General features: G+C 45.0%; 1 protein-coding gene across 8 annotated transcripts in view; it reads left to right on the top strand.

The window, feature by feature from the left end:
• Positions 1 to 22,555, top strand: part of ST3GAL5 (ST3 beta-galactoside alpha-2,3-sialyltransferase 5) — a 35,611-nt gene that overhangs the window by 5,648 nt on the left and 7,408 nt on the right. For 2 of the 8 annotated variants that reach the window (XM_075092125.1, XM_075092121.1), the window contains exons 2-4: positions 17,084 to 17,195; positions 18,977 to 19,091; positions 21,378 to 21,721. In XM_075092125.1, coding sequence (XP_074948226.1) covers positions 17,086 to 17,195; positions 18,977 to 19,091; positions 21,378 to 21,721 — 569 coding nt within the window. In that variant the 5' untranslated portion in view covers positions 17,084 to 17,085. Of the gene's footprint in view, positions 1 to 8,567; positions 8,652 to 17,083; positions 17,206 to 18,976; positions 19,092 to 21,377; positions 21,722 to 22,555 lie in introns of those variants that run through there. The other 6 variants (XM_075092129.1, XM_075092126.1, XM_075092123.1 and 3 more) reach the window with 5 other exon arrangements.

The raw sequence follows: 22,555 nt of genomic DNA, 5'->3' as shown, positions 1-22,555 counted from the left end.
GTCTTTTGCTATGTACACACAGGTATCATTAGTCTATGGGTCATTCCTCTAAAATATCTGCTGGGTTGATTTAGTCCATGCCTTTGCACTCCATCTGTCATAAGTCTTTCCGGGCAGGAGAGATGGTGTGTGGTGTTGGATTGTTGCATGCTGAAGCGGGTTCTGGCTCCATCACTGCTGCATTTTAATCAGTTTCATCAAAGTTCATTATTCATTAATCTCGGTGATCCTTACTGTAATATCATTGATATGGCATATAGTAGTGGTGACATACAGTATTATATAGCAATTAACATCATACAATTCAGTTTGCTGGCTGTTTTCACCCAAACTCAAATCCCCTTGATATACACATTGGGCTTCCCCAACCTTTCACATAACCCGCTGAGTGCACCTGGATCCTCAAGCAAAAGCAGTCCCACAGATGGGTTTGCCTTTGCCTGTGACATGAGTATTGCAGGCTGTCTTCCCCAGCAGATTTTTAATGTGCCCTACAGCGACTTTATCACCCTTTACAGTACATAAGTGTTCTGATTGGGCAGGGGCAGCTCGATTGGCAGATCCCGTAGTGATGTCTAACTAGGTGGCCTTTAATAAATGTGCATCCCAGTGTTTAAATGTTCCACCCCCCATTGCTTTCAGTGTAGTCTTTAGCAGTCCGTTGTACTGTTTGATTTTCCAGAGGCTGGTGCATGGTAGGGGATGAGATACACCCACTCCACGCCGTGTTCTTTAGCACAGGCGTCTATGAGGTTGTTTTGGAAAGGAGTCCTGTTGTCTGACTCAATTCTCTCTGGGGTGCCGTGTCGCCATAGCTCTTGTTATTCCAGGCCCAGGACTGTGTTCCAAGCAGTGGCATGGGGCACGGGATATGTTTCCACCCATGTGGTGGTTGCTTCCACCATTGTAAGCACGTGGTGCTTGCCTTGGCGGATTTGTGGGAGTGTGATACAGTCAATCTGCCAGGACTCCCCATATTTATATTTCAGCCATCTTCCCCAATAGCACAGAGGCTTTACCAGCTTCACTTGCTTGATTGTGGCCCATGTTTCATACTCATGGATAGCCTGCGCAATAGCGTCCATGGTCAAGTCCACCCCTCGATCACAAGCCCACCTGTATGTTGCATCTCTCCCTTGACACCTGAGGTGTCATGGGCCCACCGAGCTAGAAATAATTCACCCTTATGTTGCCAGTCCAGATCCACCTGAACCACTTCAATCTTAGCAGCCTGATCTCCCTGTCGGCTGTTTTGATGTTCTTCACGGGCCCGACTCGTGGGGACGTGAGCATCCACGTGACGTACTTTCACAACCAGGTTCTCTACCCGGGCAGCAATACCTTGCCACAACGTGGTGGCCCAGATGGGTTTGCCTCTGCGCTGCCGGTTGCTCTGCTTCCACTGCTGCAACCACCCCCACAGGGCGTTTGCCACCATCCAGGAGTCAGTATAGAGATAGAGCACTGGCCACTTCCCCTGTTCAGCAACGTCTAAGGCCAGCTGGATGGCCTTTACCTCTGCAAACTGGCTCGATTCACCTTCTCCTTCAGCAGTTTCTGTGACTTGTCATATGGGACTCCATACAGCAGCCTTCCATCTCCGGTGCTTTCCCACCAGGCGACAGGACCCATCAGTGAACAGCGCATATTGCTTCTCATTTTCTGGCAGTTTGTTATACAGTGGGGCTTCTTCAGCACGTGTCTCCTCCTCCTCTGGTGATATTCCAAAGCCTTTGCCTTCTGGCTAGTCTATGATCACTTCCAAGATTCCTGAGTGACTGGGGTTTCCTACTCCAGCCCACTGGGTGATCAGTGCAGCCCATTTACTCCGTGTAGCATCAGTTGCGTGGTGTGTCGAGAGGACCTTTCCGTTGAACATCCAGCCCAGCACTGGCAGTCGGGGTGCCTGGAGGAGCTGTGCTTCAGTACCAACCACCTCTGAAAGCAGATTGAACCCCTTCCTGTGCTGCCAATATCTCTTTTTCAGCTGGAGTATAGCGGGCTTCGGACCCTCTGTATCCCCGACTCCAAAACCCTAGAGGTCGACCTCGGGTCTCCCCTGGCGCTTTCTGCCAGAGGCTCCAGGTAGGGCCACTCTCCCTCGGTGCGGTGTAGAGCACGGTCTTTACATCTTGTCCTGCCCAGACTGGCCCAAGGGCTACTGCATGAACTACCTCTTGTCTAATCTGTTCAAAGGCTTGTCGTTGCTCAGGGCCCCATTTGAAATCATTCTTCTTTGGGGTCCCTTGATAGAGAGGGCTTACGATCAGGCTGTAATTTGGAATATGCGTTCTCCAAAAGCCCACAATGCCCAAGAAAGCTTGTGTCTCCTTTTTCCCAGTTGGTGGAAACATGGCTGTTATTTTCTTGATCACATCCATTGGGATCTGCCAACATCCATCTTGCCATTTGATTCCTAAGAACCGGATCTCCAGAGCAGGTCCCTTGACCTTACTTTGTTTTATGGCAAAACCAGCTTTCAGAAGGATTTGGACTATTTTCTTTCCTTTCTCAAAAACTTCTTCTGCTGTGTTGCTCCCCACGATGATGTCACCGATGTATTGAAGGTGTTCTGGAGCTTCTCCCCGTTCCAGTGCAGTCTGGATCAGTCCATGGCAAATGGTAGGACTGTGTTTCCACCCCTGGGGCAGTCCATCCCAGGTGTACTGGATGCCCCTCCAAGTGAAAGCAAACTGTGGCCTGCACTCTGCTGCCAGAGGGATTGAGAAGAATGCATTAGCCATATCAGTTGTGGCATACCACTTGGCTGCCTTGGACTCCAGTTTGTATTGAAGTTCTAGCACGTCTGGCACAGCAGCACTCAACGGTGGAGTGACTTCGTTCAGGCCACGATATCTACTGTTAGCCTCCACTCTCCGTTAGATTTCCGCACTGGCCATATGGGACTGTTAAAGGGTGAGTGGGTCTTGCTGATCACTCCTGGCTCTCCAGTCAGTGAATGAGCTCATGGATTGGAATCGGGGAGTCTCCGTTGGTGCAATATTGCCGCTGGTGCACTGTTGCGGTGGCGATCGGCACCTGTTGTTCTTTGACCCTCAGCAGCCCCACAACAGGACGGTCCTTCGAGAGGCCGGGCAAGGTAGGCAACTGTTTAATTTCCTCTGTCTCCACGGCAGCTACACCAAAAGCCCACCGGTACCCTTTTGGGTCCTTGAAGTACCCTCCCCTGAGGTAGTCTATGCCAAGGATGCACGGAGCCTCTGGGCCAGTCGCAATGAGGTGTTTTTGCCACTCGTTCCCAGTTAGGCTCACTTTGGCCTCTAGTAGAGTTAGCTCTTGGGATCCCCCTGTCACTCCAGCAACGCTGATGGGTTCTGGCCCTGTAGAGCTTGATGGCATTAGGGTGCACTGTGCACTGGTGTCTGCTAGAGCCTTATACTCCTGTGGGTGGGATGTGCCAGGCCATCGGATCCACACAGCCCAGTAAACCTGGCTGGCCCTTTCCTCCACCGGGCTGGAGGCAGGGCCCTTCTAGTCCCGATCATGGTCATGCTATTCATTACTCACTTCTTAAAAATGTGAATCAGGAGTGTATTTATTAAGATTGGAAGTAAGGTCAGACCTTCTACTCTGTCTTGGGACCTGTTCACTGGAAACTCGATCAACAATCTTCCTGGAAGAACCCCCTTTTTTAGTTGGGTTTTGTTGCAGCTTACGTACCTGTGCCTCTAAGGCTGTTGTTGATTATCAATCCCACTTTCTTGTGTCCCCTCTGTGGTCATGCAGATGCAACCATAGGGTGGCTGTGTAGGCCTGAGTAGCTTTCCTTTTTGGTTTTGTATTTAAGACAGACTCTGTGTTTTGGATGAAGAAAAATACCTTCAATCCATTGCAGTTGTAGTGGTTTTACTGTACAGCTTTTGCAACTGCGGAGTCCTCTCTGTATAATAGGTTGCACAACTAACTATCTCCAGCTTAGGCGTTTTTATTCTTTGTGTTATCATTTTTCACTGTGAATATTACTGGGACAGGGCTTGGTCCACTCTTAATTTAAAACAAATATTAAAAATAGTTTATTATGATTTTTTTAAAATAGGGTAGAGATTATTTGCAAAAATAATTTCATTATGGTTTGTTGTTTCTAATGAAGGGATGATGAAGTTTGAAAGCGTAGGAAGGATATGAAGGTATTATATGTTGATTAGGAGGCTTGGGAGGGAGAGTCCTGGGGGAGGGACACCCCTGAGGGACTTGTGGACTGCCTGTGCCAGAGGAGGTAAGCTGGTAAGAAGCAGAGAGCACCAGAGGAAACCCACTGAGAATCACAGAGGAGCTGCAGACAGAAACTGTTATGCATGTGACCCCAAGCTCCTGCACTGCGTGTCGCCTCCCCAAAGGTGTTGGGGTGGGCTCCGTGTAACCTGTAGCAAAAATAAGGGAAATTGAGACAAGGAGGGGAGATGGAGAAGTGTTTGCCTTAAGTTTAGCCTGTGAAAGGGGAAGCAAAGGTGTTTACTCATGGGTTAAATTGGTTGCCTCCTTTTTATCAATATTAGAATTGGTGATCAGAAGTTGTATTAATTGGCAATAAATCGTATTACTTAAAAATTCCCAAGTCAAGACTGTTTTGCTCATTAGGGAGAGTTGAACAGGTTTAGAGGATGTGGGAGGCAACTGGGAGAGTTTTATACTGATTTCTGAATCGTGTTTTTTAATGACTTTCTTAAAAAAGAACAGAAGATAAGTTACATTTTTCATATTCTCAGGTTTCTTCAAGTGAGAAGCTCTGCTTAGCAGATGGCTCTTAAACAATTTTTTACATCTGTTTAAAAACAAGAAGCACAAAACCCCACAAAAACTACTAATTAACCTTTTGTTTCTTTTTTTTACATCTCAGCACTTACGTTTGATCTCTGTGGGTTTCAGTACTGCAGAAGCAAACAAAATTAATCTTAACTATAAATTTTACCAAACCATTTTTCATGTTGTTAGATAAATTAACAGCCTTCTATTCAAATATTATCAGTCTTGAAAGCCTTTATGAAAATTAACATCTCATGTATTTGGTCGATAACAAGGATAGATTAAAATGTGTAATATTTTTATGGGCACAGCTCTCGCAAGTAATCACAGACATTGGTGTTGTAGTTGTGTCCTGGTTTTGGCTGGGATAGAGTTAATTTTCTTCCCAGTAGCTGGTATGGGGCTCTGTTTTGGATTTAGTATGGGAATATTGTGATAACACACTGGTGTTTTAGTTGTTGCTAAGCAGTGCTTATACTAAGCCAAGGACCTTTCAGCTTCCCATGCTCTGCCAGCGAGGAGGTGCACAAGGAGCCAGGAGGGGGCACAGCCAGGACAGCTGACCCCAACTGCCCAAAGGGATATTCCATACCATGTGACGTCATGCTCAGCATATAGAGCTGGGGGGGAGCTGGCCAGGGGGCAGAGATCGCTGCTTGGGGACGGGCTGGGCATCAGCCGGCGGGTGATGAGCAATTGCATCTGCATCACTTGCTTTGTATATTATTATTGTTGTTATTTTTGTATTTCATTTGAATTATTAAACTGTTCTTATCTCAACCCACAAGTTGTATTTTTTGTCTTTTGCCCATTTTTACTCATCCAGTTCTCTCTCCCATCCCACTGGGGGGGAAGTGAGTGAGCGGCTGTGTGGGGCTTAGTTCCTGGCTGGGGTTAAACCATGACAAGTTGACACTTTGTCTCATCTGTTTTCCCCAGATGTGTCCCAGGAAACAATCTGTAATTGGTTTAAGTTTTCTTAAATGTACTCTTCTAACTCCTTGCATAAAGTGTCGCAGTATGTCTGTGGGTCTTTTTGTTGTTTTAACAAGCCTGGGAACAGGAAGTTCTCCAGAACTAATCACTGATGATGTGCACATCTCAATGCAGAGTGTCTTGCTCAAGTTGTGAAAACACCTTCTCTGATTTTAACTTCACCTTTTTTTTTAAAAAAACACAAATGTAGCTCAAAACTAAGTAACTTTCATTTTATCATTTACTGTTTTTGAAAATATGTTCCATAAGTAATTTGTGTACCTGATTTATAGAAAGGGACATGAAATGAGCAGGTCTTTTTAGGTGTTTTTGCATTATGTTTTACCTTCTGTTTCACTGCCTGCTCAAGCTTTGTTGCTTTTGATTAGCAATTCCTTTTATACACATGTGACTTTCCATTTTCAGCTGCTGTGGGTTTTACACTGCAACCTTCTTGATCTTGTTGCATGAACTTCAAAGGCTGCATTGTGCAGCAAGATGGACTGTGTTGCAGATGACTCATAAGGCTGGCTGTTTCTACTGCTTCTGGTGGTACTGTGAGAAGGAAAGTTAATAAAGATTTTTCAGCTCCTAGGAACTTCAGGTGTAGTCCAAGATCATGTTGTGCTAGATGCTCTACAACTGTAGGACAGAAGATGCCTCTTCTCCTGCTGGGTTTTCGTCGGCGGCCTGCCTATGGTAGCTTTCCCACAGGCTTTGGTAAGAGCCTGTAAAGTTGCAGGTTGCAGATAACAGCCCATGTGCAGATACTTGAGTAGGTAGGGGGATAAGCCTCGACATGAAGCGTTACTGACTGACAGTAAGTGTCTGTGCTGGTGCTTCCTCTGTGGCTCTGGTCCTTGCCTGCACAGGCAGTTATTTTGGAATGGTAACTGCCCATGTAAAATGCTGGACTCAGCCATGGTGGCTGTTAACTGGACCTCGGTATGTGGGGAGACAAGAATGTGCTTGAACTGGTAGGGCGAAGGGGGTAGGTGGAAACATCCCCTGCGTGGGGTTATGGTTCTGGGGGCTTAATGAGAGGATGGTGAGGGAGGTGGGCATATGCCTCATTCTGCACTCATAGGCAGGCTGGTCTGGTCCTGCCTCTGTGCCTGGTAATGCTGTTGACACTCAAATGATGGGGGTGAGAGTCCTTGTCTTTGGGTAAAATCAGGTGTGGTACATAACCAAACGCAGTTTTTCAGGGTGTGGCAGTGGGTCATGTACAGCTCAACACATGCTGCTTTTTAGTTTTTAGCATTCCCACATAAAAAGACATCCTGAAGACTTAAATTAATTGCTTCTGAAATATTCCAAGTGAGGAAATGTTGTCTGCTTAAGAATAACAATGAGACAAAAGTAAATTATGGTTAAAAGAATAACACCACAAAAAGCTGTGGAGTGTGTTCCTACTGATGGACAATTTAGCTTTTGCAGCAGCTTTACACAGATCGCTCAAGTTCAGTAGATGAAAAGCAAATTTAAGTCCCTTGAGTCCTCAGTAATTACACCACAATGAGTAGCTATGGAAATGTCAATGCAAAATGTGATTGTAATAGAGCACTACTACTGAGACATCTTTTGTATGTAAATTGAGACATTTGCATTTATGGCTTCCAAAACAGCTGTAGCACTGCCCCTTTCTGAAAGGGTGTAGTGGTGTTTGGCAGTGGTGTTTGAATGCAACAACAACAAAATCTGGATGATATAGGCATAGCTTGTCTTTGGTGCTTGGTTTCTTAACTGCCATTGTTCTCTTTGTAAACTTATAGATTATTTTTTTCTTTTGAAGCTCAGGAAGCCTGTGGGAAGGGCTGGCTCTCAGGTGCTTGTTACTGCTGGCCTTGATCTTTTGAGCACTCTTACACCATTCCAGCCAGTGGAAGCTGCTTATTGGTTTAGGTAAGAGTGTAGGATCAAACCCTGAGTAGTTTTCAAAAAGTGCTGTGCTGCACAGGTGTATTTTGACTTGATCAGTCTATCTATCGATGTGTCATATATATAGACTTGATCAAGAAAGGATTCATCTGAAGTAAACAGAACTAACAAAAGTCAGCCTGAAATACTGTTGCAAATGAATTGAAAACTGACATTATTTCAGTTATGTAAACAAATTAAACAAAACCATGGAGCATACTAAGTACTGAGAGCTGGACTCAGAAAGGATGTTCTGAGGTAATTAATTAAATTCTTTGTGTTTTCCTGTTCCTTTTTGCACATCCAGGATGACTGAAGCAACTGTTTGGGGATGACTTCCCTCAGACGGAGGAAGACTTTCTGATAGTACTCGTTTATTGCAGTCTTGTATTCTTCATTAATCCCCTTCTGTCTTCATTGCTTTCTACCTCTTCAGTTCCTTCTCCATCGTTCAGATCTCTTGCAGCCTTCCCTTTTCTTTGTTTTGAAAAGCCTCATGAAAAGTGCATCTGTTGTAGGATCTCTGCATACAATTCTGTAGTAGAAAATTCTCACCCTTGGAAATTATTAAAAGCATGCTGTTTGCAGAGCACTCTTCTTTGGTAATTTATAGAGCAGAGGAGACTGGTCGTGTCGTTCCATGCTGCAGGATGATTCCAGCAGTATGTTAGTGCCATTAGGCAATAAAAAGTTTTATATATATTGAGCAGTCTTTGTGCTGGTTTTGGCTGAGAAAGAATTAATTCTCTTCACTGTAGCACCTGTAGGAGTCAGGGACCTTCCCAGCTTCCCATGCTCTGCCATGTGGGCAAGAGGCCAGGAGGGGTGGGGCCACAGCCAAGACAGCTGACCCCAGCTGGCCAATGGGATGTTCATTCCATACCATGTGACACCATGACCAGTATATTAACTGGGCCAGCTGGCGTGCCGGGGGCGGTTGTGGCTCAGGGACTGGCAGCATTGGGTTGGTGGGCGGTGAGCGGCTGTGTCAGGTGCAGTTTGTTTTAGTTGTTCATTCCCCCTGCCTCTGGGTTTTGTGCTTCTCTCGTTGTTTTCCTTTCCATTGAATTTTTGTTGTTGCTGCTGTTGTTGTTAATTATTAAACTGTTCTTATCTCAACCCATGTGCTTTAACCCTTCTGATTCTCTCCCCCATCCTGCAGCGGTGGAGCGAGCGAGCAGCTGTGTGGGGCTGAGTTGCCGGCTAAACCACAGCAGTCTCTTTTGGCGCCCAACTTGGGCTCAGAGGGTTTGAGGTAATAACTGTTGCTGGTCACAGCACCATGTTCTTGTTTTTGCAGTTAGTGATAAAGATTGGTGTTGGTTTGTTTAGTCTGCTGTGTTCTGCCGTGATTAGTGATGTTCTGCCTAAGAGGTTTGTTATGCAAACACTGGTTTTCAGCTTTATCTGGTATTTGGGGTTTTTGCTGGAACCGTTACTGTACTTTGGATACCACTTTGTTGAGGCAATTGGCAATTATACCTACTCCTCTGAGAGATTTTATATGGAAAGAATACAGAATGGTATCTTTGCTACTTTCTTCTACAATGTCTCCACCTTTATTGCAACAACTCTTTTGTATCTTGAACATCCTTGGGTAGTTAAGATATACTTATTGTTAGTTTTTGGGCATGTTGTTTCGGTTTTGACTAAGGTTAGAAAGCAACTTAAGAATATCACTCAGAGATCTGCCGCAAGGCTTGATAGTTACGAGTGGCAGGGCATGTGGGATAGCATGGGCAAATACCTAGGGCAGTGGGCATCTCCAGTGTTTTGGAGCTTTACCCCTGAACAAGTGCAGAATCCTGAAAAACTAGTAGAATATTTGGAGAAAGTACGTTGTTATGCTGGGAACTCCAGAGAGACACAGATAACTGCAATGTGCTGGGGCCTGGCCTGTGTGTACCAAGCCCTGTTCAACAGTATTCAGTGCTTCCAAGGGGAAGAGAAGGTCTCTGGATTGAAGGACAAAGTGACGGGCAATGTGGTCACTCCAACCCCGATGACAGGCACTGCTGCCACTCAAACCCTCAGGACAAGCACTGTGCTACTCAAACCCTCATGACAGGCACTGGAGCTGAATGAGAATCAACCCATGCCAGTATCGGTCGCCCCCATACACAAGATGAAATCTTGGAAGCAGAAGTCAACCCATTTAGAAACGGATGATGAATAATCAGGGCCATCATGATAAGAAGAGGCGGAAGAAGTTATAAATGAAACAGAGACCACCCGATCCCTGTCCTTGAGTGAGTCATAAGATATGTGAAAAGATTTTGGCCGTTGTCTAGGTGAGCAAATTGCCACCTGGCTGCTCCGATGCTGGGATAATGGGGCCAGTACCATGGAATTAGAGGGGAAGGAAGCCAAACAACTGGGATCCCTTTCTGGGGAAGGGGGCATTGACAAAACAATTGGAAAAGGGACACAAGCCCTCAGCCTCTGGAGGCGACTTCTGTCCAGAGTGAAGGAAAGGTTTCCCTTCAAAGATGTTACATATCGCCTAGGAAAATAGACAACCGTGGAGAAAGGCATGCGGTATCTAAGGGTATTAGCTGTGCTTGAGGTGATTTATGGTGACCTGGACAATCAACAGTCATCCAAAGATCCAGATGAAGCCCAGTGCACACGACCCATGTGGCGGAAGTTTGTACGGAGCTCACCATCCTCATATGCAAACTCATTGGCAGTAATGTCCTGGAGAGATAATGAGGCACCAGCAGTGGCAGAGGTGATTGATAGAATCTGTGATTATGAAGCAAATATCTCTTCCTCCCTTGTCTCTGCTGTGGAGAAACTATCCCAAGAGGTCCAGCAACTCAAAGAAGATATGTTCTGCTCCCCACCTCTACAGTGTAGTGTATGAGCTGTTAGAAATAAGCGTCCTTTGGCTCAAAGGAGGGGATACAAAACATGGCCACCCTATGGTTCTACCTGCATGAGAGGACATGAGGTGGTGGGATGGCAAGCCTACCTCGATTCTAGAGGCACGGGTGCGTGAACTGCAAGGAAGAACAATCACTCAGGGAGGTTCTTCCAGGAGAGCTGCTGCTAGAGTTCCCAGTGAGCAAGTCTCCAGACAAAGGAGTAAAAGTGCTGATTTTATTTCTGAACTTAATAGAGGGACCCTTGATTCACGTTTACAGGAAGTGAGTTGTGAATGCCATGATCAAGACTAGAGAGGTCCTGCCTCCAGCCCGGTGGAGGAAAGGGCCAGCCAGGTTTACTGGGCTGTGTGGATCCGATGGCCTGGCACATCCCACCCACAGGAGTATAAGGCTCTAGCGGACACCGGTGCACAGTGCACCCTAATGCCATCAAGCTCTACAGGGCCAGAACCCATCAGTGTTGCTGGAGTGACAGGGGGATCCCAAGAGCTAACTCTACTAGAGGCCAAAGTGAGCCTAACTGGGAACGAGTGGCAAAAGCACCTCATTGCGACTGGCCCAGAGGCTCCGTGCATCCTTGGCATAGACTACCTCAGGGGAGGGTACTTCAAGGACCCAAAAGGGTACCGGTGGGCTTTTGGTGTAGCTGCCGTGGAGACAGAGGAAATTAAACAGTTGCCTACCTTGCCCGGCCTCTCGAAGGACCGTCCTGTTGTGGGGCTGCTGAGGGTCAAAGAACAACAGGTGCCGATCGCCACCGCAACAGTGCACCAGCGGCAATATTGCACCAACGGAGACTCCCCGATTCCAATCCATGAGCTCATTCACTGACTGGAGAGCCAGGAGTGATCAGCAAGACCCACTCACCCTTTAACAGTCCCATATGGCCAGTGCGGAAATCTAACGGAGAGTGGAGGCTAACAGTAGATATCGTGGCCTGAACGAAGTCACTCCACCGTTGAGTGCTGCTGTGCCAGACGTGCTAGAACTTCAATACAAACTGGAGTCCAAGGCAGCCAAGTGGTATGCCACAACTGATATGGCTAATGCATTCTTCTCAATCCCTCTGGCAGCAGAGTGCAGGCCACAGTTTGCTTTCACTTGGAGGGGCATCCAGTACACCTGGGATGGACTGCCCCAGGGGTGGAAACACAGTCCTACCATTTGCCATGGACTGATCCAGACTGCACTGGAACGGGGAGAAGCTCCAGAACACCTTCAATACATCGGTGACATCATCGTGGGGAGCAACACAGCAGAAGAAGTTTTTGAGAAAGGAAAGAAAATAGTCCAAATCCTTCTGAAAGCTGGTTTTGCCATAAAACAAAGTAAGGTCAAGGGACCTGCTCTGGAGATCCGGTTCTTAGGAATCAAATGGCAAGATGGATGTTGGCAGATCCCAATGGATGTGATCAAGAAAATAACAGCCATGTTTCCACCAACTGGGAAAAAGGAGACACAAGCTTTCTTGGGCATTGTGGGCTTTTGGAGAACGCATATTCCAAATTACAGCCTGATCGTAAGCCCTCTCTATCAAGGGACCCCAAAGAAGAATGATTTCAAATGGGGCCCTGAGCAACGACAAGCCTTTGAACAGATTAGACAAGAGGTAGTTCATGCAGTAGCCCTTGGGCCAGTCTGGGCAGGACAAGATGTAAAGACCGTGCTCTACACCGCACCGAGGGAGAGTGGCCCTACCTGGAGCCTCTGGCAGAAAGCGCCAGGGGAGACCCGAGGTCGACCTCTAGGGTTTTGGAGTCGGGGATACAGAGGGTCCGAAGCCCGCTATACTCCAGCTGAAAAAGAGATATTGGCAGCACAGGAAGGGGTTCAATCTGCTTTCAGAGGTGGTTGGTACTGAAGCACAGCTCCTCCAGGCACCCCGACTGCCAGTGCTGGGCTGGATGTTCAACGGAAAGGTCCTCTCGACACACCACGCAACTGATGCTACACGGAGTAAATGGGCTGCACTGATCACCCAGTGGGCTGGAGTAGGAAACCCCAGTCACTCAGGAATCTTGGAAGTGATCATAGACTAGCCAGAAGGCAAAGGCTTTGGAATATCACCAGAGGAGGAGGAGACACGTGCTGAAGAAGCCCCACTGTATAACAAACTGCCAGAAAATGAGAAGCAATATGCGCTGTTCACTGATGGGTCCTGTCGCCTGGTGGGAAAGCACCGGAGATGGAAGGCTGCTGTATGGAGTCCCATATGACAAGTCACAGAAACTGCTGAAGGAGAAGGTGAATCGAGCCAGTTTGCAGAGGTAAAGGCCATCCAGCTGGCCTTAGACGTTGCTGAACAGGGGAAGTGGCCAGTGCTCTATCTCTATACTGACTCCTGGATGGTGGCAAACGCCCTGTGGGGGTGGTTGCAGCAGTGGAAGCAGAGCAACCGGCAGCGCAGAGGCAAACCCATCTGGGCCACCACGTTGTGGCAAGGTATTGCTGCCCGGGTAGAGAACCTGGTTGTGAAAGTACGTCACGTGGATGCTCACGTCCCCACGAGTCGGGCCCGTGAAGAACATCAAAACAGCCGACAGGGAGATCAGGCTGCTAAGATTGAAGTGGTTCAGGTGGATCTGGACTGGCAACATAAGGGTGAATTATTTCTAGCTCGGTGGGCCCATGACACCTCAGGTGTCAAGGGAGAGATGCAACATACAGGTGGGCTTGTGATCGAGGGGTGGACTTGACCATGGACGCTATTGCGCAGGCTATCCATGAGTATGAAACATGGGCCACAATCAAGCAAGTGAAGCTGGTAAAGCCTCTGTGCTATTGGGGAAGATGGCTGAAATATAAATATGGGGAGTCCTGGCAGATTGACTGTATCACACTCCCACAAATCCGCCAAGGCAAGCACCACGTGCTTACAATGGTGGAAGCAACCACCACATGGGTGGAAACATATCCCGTGCCCCATGCCACTGCTTGGAACACAGTCCTGGGCCTGGAATAACAAGAGCTATGGCGACACGGCACCCCAGAGAGAATTGAGTCAGACAACAGGACTCCTTTCCAAAACAACCTCATAGACGCCTGTGCTAAAGAACACGGCGTGGAGTGGGTGTATCTCATCCCCTACCATGCACCAGCTTCTGGCGGCATTGGGTTGGTGGGTGGTGTGTTCAAATTTATACTTCTGCCCAGCCGTGTGTGTGGAGATATGTGGGACTGACAGATGTTTTGCCTGTTGTGTGTTGTAACTTAGCCATATGCAGTGTTCAGTAATCACATCCATGCATTAAGTCATCCATGTCAGTGAGTGATCCCCTTTCATTTGGCAAACAGTGCTGAGTGCCCCTTGTTTGTGCTGGTCTGAGCCAGTCTCCTCTGAGGTGATCTGTCTGTTGGTACCCTATGTAGTACGCTGAGCAATCCTGGAGTTTCCACATGGTGTACAGGCCTCATTCATGCAGCTTTGCAGTGTTTTCTAATGCCGTTGGTTTTGTGTGACTGTGCTGGCAGGCTCCATGAGCAGGGGCTGCTCCCTGTGTGCACTAGCAACGTGATCTCTGTGGATACCTGTCGTCTCCAAGATGTATTGGTATGAAGGTACCAGGTCCCTGGTAGCAATGAGGGGTTGTCGTGGTTTAACCACAGGCAGCAATGAAGAGCCACAGAGCCGCTTGTTCGCTCCCCCCCTAGTGGGATGGGGGAGAGTATTGGAAGAGTAAAAGTTAGAAAACTCCTGGGTTGAGATCAAGGCAGTTTAATGGGTAGAGCAAAAGCTGTGCATGCGAGCAAAGCAAACCAAAGGTTTCATTCATTGCTGCCCACAGTCAGGCAGGGGCTCAGCCATCTCCAGGAAAGCAGGGCTCTATCACACGTTATGGTGACTTGGGAAGACAAATGCCATCACTCCGAACATCCCCCCTTCTTTCTTCCCCCAGCTTTGTATGCTGAGCATGATGTCACATGGTGTGGGACATCCCTGGGTCAGTTGGGGTCAGCTGTCCTGGCTGTGTCCCCTCCCAGCTTCTGTACCTCCTCAGTGGCAAAGTATGAGAAACTGAAAAGTCCTTGACTTGTTGCTAAGCATTGCTTATACTAACTAACATATCAGTGTGTTATCACATTATTCTCACACTAAATCAAAAAAATAGCACTGTACCAGCTACTGGGAAGAAAATTAACTCTATCTCAGCCAAAACCAGGGCAGGGGTGCTTAGCTGTCTTGCCTGTGTAGTGTTGGCAGGAAGGACATGTGTCACACCTGGAATATAAGGTGACTGTGCAAGTCCTGCTGGATCGGCACTGGACATCCCAAGACAGAGCAGCTCAGCTTGGTGATCTGTAACTGGCACTAGGGTATGGTCCTTGTAACAAATTTTTCCTGATGCACACTAGGCCTTTACCTGTGAGGACTTGACTGATTTCCTGCAAATCTTAGCTGAGAGGAAAAGGGATGCATAATGTGGATGCCTGGGGTGGTGGTGTCAGCACCCAGTTTTGTTCCTCAGTGCTGTTTTTCAGTGGTATAGATGCAGCTAGTAAAGATAAAGTGTTGCTCTGAGAAGAGGATGAGCTTGTAAGGCTTGATAGGTTCACTGTTACCTGCTGCTGGTGTCCTGACACACTGTATGGGAGACTAGAGCTGGATTTGATTTCCAGCTTAACTGCTAGCATCCTGGGGGACCTTGGGTTTTGGTTTAGCCTGTTCCAAAACAGGTGTAATGGTACTGATTTTGGTTTGTGCAGTGTTTTCAGATCTCCTAAAACGTGGTGTTTAAGGTATTGCTGCTTTGTGACAAAGGCCTACAAATGGGTGTGACAGCTCGGAGAGTCTGTGCAATTAATCGCTACAGCTAGGTGTGTAATTTGAGGTTCTTGGTAGTATCATAATACCTCAAACATAGGTAACTTGGTTAAGTGAAGTTTTCTGCTGGCAAAAAAGCAGTAGGCTCCCCCCCCCCCCCCCCCCCCCCCAATGGTCTGTTTTGTGGGTTATGACCACTAGCATGTGACTCTAGAAAGTATCACTTAACTGTTTGCTCTTCAAAGGAGTTACGATGCTGGTGTCGATCTTATCTCCTTGTTCTGTCTCACAACGGTTTGTGGCTGTTGACCTTCCACCATGCACAACTGAGAAATGATGCATGACTGTGCATGACTGACTTTGAGTCATATACTGAATTAGATATTCCTGAAATTTCAGTGGGCTGGATTTGAGATCTGGAGGGGGTGCTTCTGTCTCATCAGCTCCTTCATCCTGGTATTTAAGAACATCAGTTGTTTGTCCAAACAAACAGTGTTTTAAAGTGGCAGTACAGGCTAGTTCAGATGGGTCATATCAGCATATAAAGTAAAAGGAGGCAGAGCACACAAGAGAATGTGGAAGATCATCCCTAGATAAAAGCCCTGCTTTTTTAAAAAGCTCTTATGATAGAGCTCTTGGCAAGAGAACAGAAGAGTGCAAACATCTTTGCAGTGGAGAGTAGAGAGGGTTAAGCACCGAGATCAAAGGGAAGGAGGAAGGCTGAAATCCTCCATTGTGGAGGACCAGGCTGCACCCTTCCATGGTTGGCTGATCAAAAGGAGTGCAGCTCTGGGGAGTTGGTAAGGCAGCAAAACCCCCTGCCTGTATCCCTTCTCCTTTCAGGGCAAAACCAGCAGCTCATATGGGTAGGCTGTGCATGGCATTTCCTTGTTTGCTCACGTCTTGGGTTAATGGCAGCAGACTGAGAGAAGTTGATGTGTCACACAGTATTTTTCTTTCCAGAATCAGGATTGAAGCATGCTGATGGAAACTCGTGGGAGCTTACAAACAGTGAACAGCAAGATGGCTTCTCGTTAGCTGACTATCAGTGACTTGGCCGTCTGTGAGGGAGCACTCTGTGCTTCTGCTGGGTTCACAGTTTTTGTTGGAGGGGACCTGCTGCTGTGCACAGGAATGGCCCTTGTGCTGGCAGCCCCCTTGTCCTGCTGCGTGCCAGGCCGAATTTCCTGCACACCCCCTTTGGTGTTTGCTGTTGAAGTTGCTGACCACGTTGTTGGGGCTTCTGAAGAAGTCAGCAGTAGATTCAGATTGATGATGAGACAGGTTTGCTTAACCTCAGGGAAAGCAGGGAGTTGATTTGAGAAGTGGGCTCTGGTTTTAAGGATAGGATCAGGGTAGCATAGTACTTGGACGCTTTGATTTGGGGATCCTGAATACCCTGAGCACACCGCGTTAGATGTTTTTCCTGTCCGGAGTCTCATTGCTCAAACAAAATGGTGTTTGACTAAGATCAAACAATAGTGTTTGACCGTAACTGGTGTCATTGCAATTATTAGACCTCAGACTTATGAAGAATGCAAAGACCTTTACATGGCAAATATGTACATATTTTTAGAATCATGTCCTAGTGGTGCATGTGAAATGAGTATATTCTTGATCACAGGGAGGTCGGGGTGATTCAGTATTCCTGACGCGATAACCAAGAATCACAGTCTTGTCTGGGAAACAGAGTAAGTTAACAGTTACTGGATGTCCTCTGAAATATTTTCCATTCAGGAAAAATTATGATAATTTTTTTCTTTTTTTTTTACAGCAATGCTGAGTGACAATAACTCTGTGAAGCTGAAAAGTGATTGTTCACCTCCTGTGCAATGGTATAAGGTGGCTGCACATGAAGATGAGAAGACCAAGCTGGTTTTTAAAAGGTACTCGCAAGTAAGTGTCGTTGTCATGGCAATATAGAGGTCAGTTGCTCTCCCTCTAGCTTGGGCAGTTACAAGAAGGATGCAGAAATCAAGGGATGAGACTGCCACAGCCACTGAATGGAGGGTTGGGCTCACAGCTTTCCTGGGGCACCTAAAGCACTTGGTGTAGGCTCTCTCGTGGTAGTACCTGTTCTCCCAAGCCCATGTGAGATCCCAATACTTCGCTCACACATATTTCCAGTCTTTTTTTGTACCCAGATAAGTAACAATGTTGAGGCTTTTGTACCCTATGAAAATTGAAGACATGGAAGGGCAGTGGATATTTAGTGAGTACTTTGGAGGGGTGTCCCCTCATAGTTAGTTTGTTTATCAAGACTTCTGGAATGCTACATCACAAAGTCTTCATTACTCTATTGTTTGTAGTTTAACATCAAATTGGAATTAATGAGTGTGTGCTAGTGTACTTCCAGAACTGTATTTTAAACCAGAAAAGCTCACTACGGTGATGCCTCTCTGCCACATGAATTTTTAGGTCTTAAAGCTGAAAAAACCCAAAGCCGAACTGTTACATCCACTGGTGTTTTGAGCATCTGAATGGTGCAGCCCCAGCTGAATCTAGAGATACTTGATAAACCTTTCTGGAGGAAATTCAGCCTCATTCATCTGCTCTGAATCCCCTGTTTCTGCCAGTCAGTCGATTTCCAGGGGCTGCAACCTAATGTTAATGAATGTTTTAGATCCCCTAATGGTGCAAAATTTAATTTAGTTAAATCAGATGTGAGAACAGTGCTGCTTTTCCAGTGTCCACCTTATTTGCAGCTCATACAGCAAATTAAGTGCCAGGGTTGCATCTGTTAGCCCATATGGTACAAGATTTTTAAAAAAAAAAAAAGTCTTGGAAACCTGCATTAACTTCATCTGAAAGAGTTTCAAGAAGCACTGCATACTTAGTAGATTGTATATATTTTTAAGACATTTAAACAAATATTCAGTCCTCAGGAAATCATGGGAAATGAAAATCAATAATAAAGCTCAAACTACGTACTTGAGCAGCAACCACAGCTCTAACCAAATCATGATGCAATTTTTGCAAATTGGTTTAGATGTGAAATGAGCCAAGTGAGTAGTTGGAGATCAATGGTATGGTTCCTTAGGAATGAGAAATGAGTAGATCAAAAATACAGATAGTCTATATTACTCAATTTTAGAGTTGGGGTTTTTTTTCTTCTGCATTTTTTTTGGATGTAAAGAATTAAATTAGGCTTCTTAAGATAAACCCGAGCATCTAAATTCTGCATTCTAGCCTGCCAATGAGTTGAAAGTTTTGCTTGTGGGTGATGGCCATTGTTCCAAAATCTTGCAGTTTGAAGTTCCAGCCCTTTTTTAACTTGCACGAAAATACATATTTCAGAATAAAGTTGCCCTTTAAAGTAGGAAAACAGAAGTCACTTTTGGTTTCTTTGTGAGGAGAGCTGTTTGACCCATTGGAGATGCTTTTGAAGTATATGATGCAGGCATAGAACTGCATAAATCAGAGTGTCAATATGTAACATTTTCCTTATCAAAGCATCTATATATGTTTGTACGTTTCTGCAGATAGCTCTGAAGAGTTGTGAGAGACTTGCAGTAAACAAAGCAATAGTTTTTCATGGTTTGAATGAAATGCAAGTATTCACCTGAAGTTCTTGATCTGCCTTAAATTTGTTTAAAAATATTCATTTAACAATTAATGGATTGCTGGGAAAAAAGATGACTTCCTACACCCTCTTGTATGTTTTCAGACTTTTCGCAGTGTTTGTCGTTGGAGGGTGCTTCCTTTATATCCTCAAATTACATTTTGGCCCTGAAGAATGTGACAGAACAAAAATGCTGTATGTGGACCTCGATCGTGTAAGGGTTGGTATTTTTTTGAGTCTTTTTTTTTTTTACTTGGCTTAAAAGAAGTTATTAACTGACAATATAAGAGTTGTAAGGGTCTATAACAAAGAACTAGAAAGCTGAAATTATCCTGTGAGCGAAAATATATTTTTGCTTCATTTCATGCTATAGAACTCATGGTTTTTGTTCTTGTGGAGCAAAAACAGAAGTGCATAGAGTAACTGGATTTTTAGAGGTAAAACAAGATAACTGTGACTGTTAAAAATAGCATTTGAAGCGGACATGTCATCATACAAGTGTGTCAGTGCAGGTGACACTGGTGATCAGAAAATTGATGCAAATGAAAAGTAACATATTTTAAAAAAACAAACAAAAAAAAGCCTCAAACTCAACACATTAAACCAGGGGTTTATTTTACCTAAGCCAGTGCCCGGTCTGCTTTGCCTTGTAGTTGCTCAGATGTTTCTGGAATCACAGGGTAAATGTGCAGGAGGGTGCAGCTCTTGCTTCATTTATTTGTTTAAGGTAGCAGCTACTTCAACTGCAATTTTTGTGTGGCTTTTAAGCTGGTGTAACAGATGCCAATAAAGCTTTCTCTTAATTCTTGCTGACATTTCTCTGCTGTTGCTACTTAACTTGTTTGCTCTTTATAACAGTACACCTTGGCTTAGAGTTGTTACATTTCTGTCTTTGAATGTCTCAGTCCTAAGACACAGCTTATAGCAGAAGCCCTGATTTAAGGTAGTCTCATCTGAGCATCACTGCATGCGCATTGTCCCCCATCTCCCACCTCCTTCTGTGCATGTTTTTCCCCTTCTGAGCCTCTTTGCCTCCCCTTCTTATTTGACTTATTTCTTTTCTCAGTAACATATTCTTGCTTCCAAACAATCACCACCTTAAGCCAAGCAAACCTAAAGACTGCATGAACTGTGTTTGTTGCTGTCTCATGATTCATTTTGTTTGTATTAGATGCAGGATGAGGAAATAGCATTGCAGTTTGTCTAGTTAGGTAGTAGCTGATTGCAAACTATTTGGGGCAGTGGTTGAGTGATTTGCATTAACTTTTACTGACAGGATGTACAACTGTCAGCCCTAAAAATGAAGCTATTCCGAAGAGGCAATGACCTTTGATGGCATAGTACAGCATGAAGTTGCTCAGATGCGCTTTGCTCAGGAGGAAGTGTGGTGTTTATGCCCAGACTTGCAGAGATCTTTGTAACGGTGGCAGAGGCAGTTCTGTAGAACAATCTTTTTTTTAAAAAAAAAAAACAAAAAGGCAGCACAATTTCCCTCCTTTTGCACCCAGATGCACACTTCTCTTTCCTTAATGGTACAGAAGGGGAACTGAGTTAGCATGAGATTTGAATCTTAGCCCTCAGACCCCTGTGCTTGCTCATGTTGTTTTTTTTTTTTTTATTACATGGACGACAGATCAGCCGAGTTGGACTGAGGAAGATAACGTGCAAAAAGATTTTATTTTAACTGATAAAAATAATATCTTCGCTATTTCTCTTCTTTCTTACATCAGATACTGGCTTGCCACTACAGATTTCTAAAGAAAGTACATGAACGGTTTATTGGGTTTGTGGCGTTCTTTTGGTTGTTTTTTTTTTTAATGAGATGAATCAATGTGTAGTTTTATCTGACAGCTTGATCTTTTATGGAATATGGAACTGTAGTTTTTTATTTTTGTGACTACGCTTTGAAATAAGACCTGAAACACCTCCACCTTGCATTCCTTTTAAAGTTGTGTTTTAGTCATTAGCTATACCACTTCAGCAATATTTCTGGAAGAAGCGTTGCTTCGTTTTCATGAGTAAGCAAGTCCAGCCTGGCATTTCACAGAACTTACACCCAGTGGATGTGTCTCTGGTAAAATCTTACTGCAGGCAGAACCCAGGTCACACAGCTGAGCAGCAGAGTAGAGTTGCGCTTGCTGGCTGGCTGCTGAATTAGATGGGTAGAAGTACGTCTAGATTTTTAGTCTGTTTTTGTAAGTAACGGTTCTCAAACAGTTCATTTTCAATTACCTCTTTTAGTGGCTGAATTTCTTCTTCAGAAAAGTTCCTATCCAGATTTAAGTGTTTGGATGGAGAGACATTCCTTGCGGGTTTTCACCCCGCACTGGTTAGCGTCTGCATTTGAGTGAATGCTTTAAAATGTCTTGCATTTCCATGTTTAAGCTTTCTTTATAAACCCCTGTCTTTGCTAAACTGCTGATGGTCAGCTGGTGGGTTGCATTAAGAGGGCTTTATGTTCCTGAAGGTAGCTTTCCTGACTGAAATCATGTACATTTTATTTTAGAGAGCACAACAGTATGCCAGCGCTGCACTGCAGGAACAGTGCCGGCCTTCTTACGTGAAGAAAGAAATGGGGAAGTTATTTGCGGAGAAATACAGCGTTGACATATCTCCCTTTGTAAGAAAAAATATAAATGAAGATGAAGCTTTATTTAAATATGAGCCTCCTTTTGGATTTCACAAGTTCTTTGATAAGCTTAAAAATCTCCTTGAACTCTTACCTGAGCATGATTTACCAGAAGATTTGAAGTCAAAACACTGTAAGCGTTGTGTTGTTGTTGGCAGTGGTGGAATTCTTCATGGATCAGAGCTGGGTCACTTACTGAATCAGTTCGATATTGTTATAAGGTAAGTATTTCCCACTTAAGGATTCTAACTACTTCAACTTTACTTCATGAGCCGACTTTGTTTTTTAAGGGGAGAGTATCTCCAACATTTACACAACTTATAAGACTATTTCTGAAAGTGCTTTTGAGAAATTTACTTGTGACTTGATGGAATTTGAAGTCTTAGGAGCAAAATAAATTGTCATGTTCGCAAGACAGGAATTCAGTGTAATTATTTGTGGACTTCAGATAAAACAAAACAAAAACAAAACCAAAAACAGTAACAGAAAACCCAAACAAACATGGGCAGAAATGGGATAGAAACCAGTGAAATGATAGACAAGCAGACAATCCTGTTTTTACCCATTCATATGTTTAAGCTTTCAGAGGTGGGCTTTAGGAGTCACCTCTGCCTTTCTTCCCTTGGTTAATTGGGATGCTTATTTGACAATTTTTTTTATAATAGCTATTTCAAACACAATAAAAATTAATTGGCATTTCAGTATACGGTTTGTTTACACACTGTATAGCACGCTTATCTTTCCTTATCTTTATAAGATCAGCACATGCTTTCTACGATTACCCGTGTTTTCTAATCTCTGAATTAAACACATGCTTTGTATTCGTGTCTTCTGAACATCACTGTTTGAACTCTCCTTCTTTGTGTTTTGAATCATCTAAAGTCATGACTGAATTTAATACACGCATTTTCCCAAGTTGCTTTGTAAACTAAGACTTGCTCCTCTTAAAAAGGGAAGACTTGAGACAGTGAGTCCATATCCCTTACACAAAGGTAAACAAGCCTGTTAGTTTGTGGAGGGGCAGAGAACTTGCATTAACTGTTCCCTGAAATTAG

The sequence above is a fragment of the Phalacrocorax aristotelis genome, chromosome 4 (assembly GCF_949628215.1).
Source record: "Phalacrocorax aristotelis chromosome 4, bGulAri2.1, whole genome shotgun sequence".
NCBI lineage: Eukaryota > Metazoa > Chordata > Aves > Suliformes > Phalacrocoracidae > Phalacrocorax > Phalacrocorax aristotelis.
Note: the sequence above shows the minus strand (reverse complement) of the source record. Positions and strands in the feature narration are given on the sequence as shown.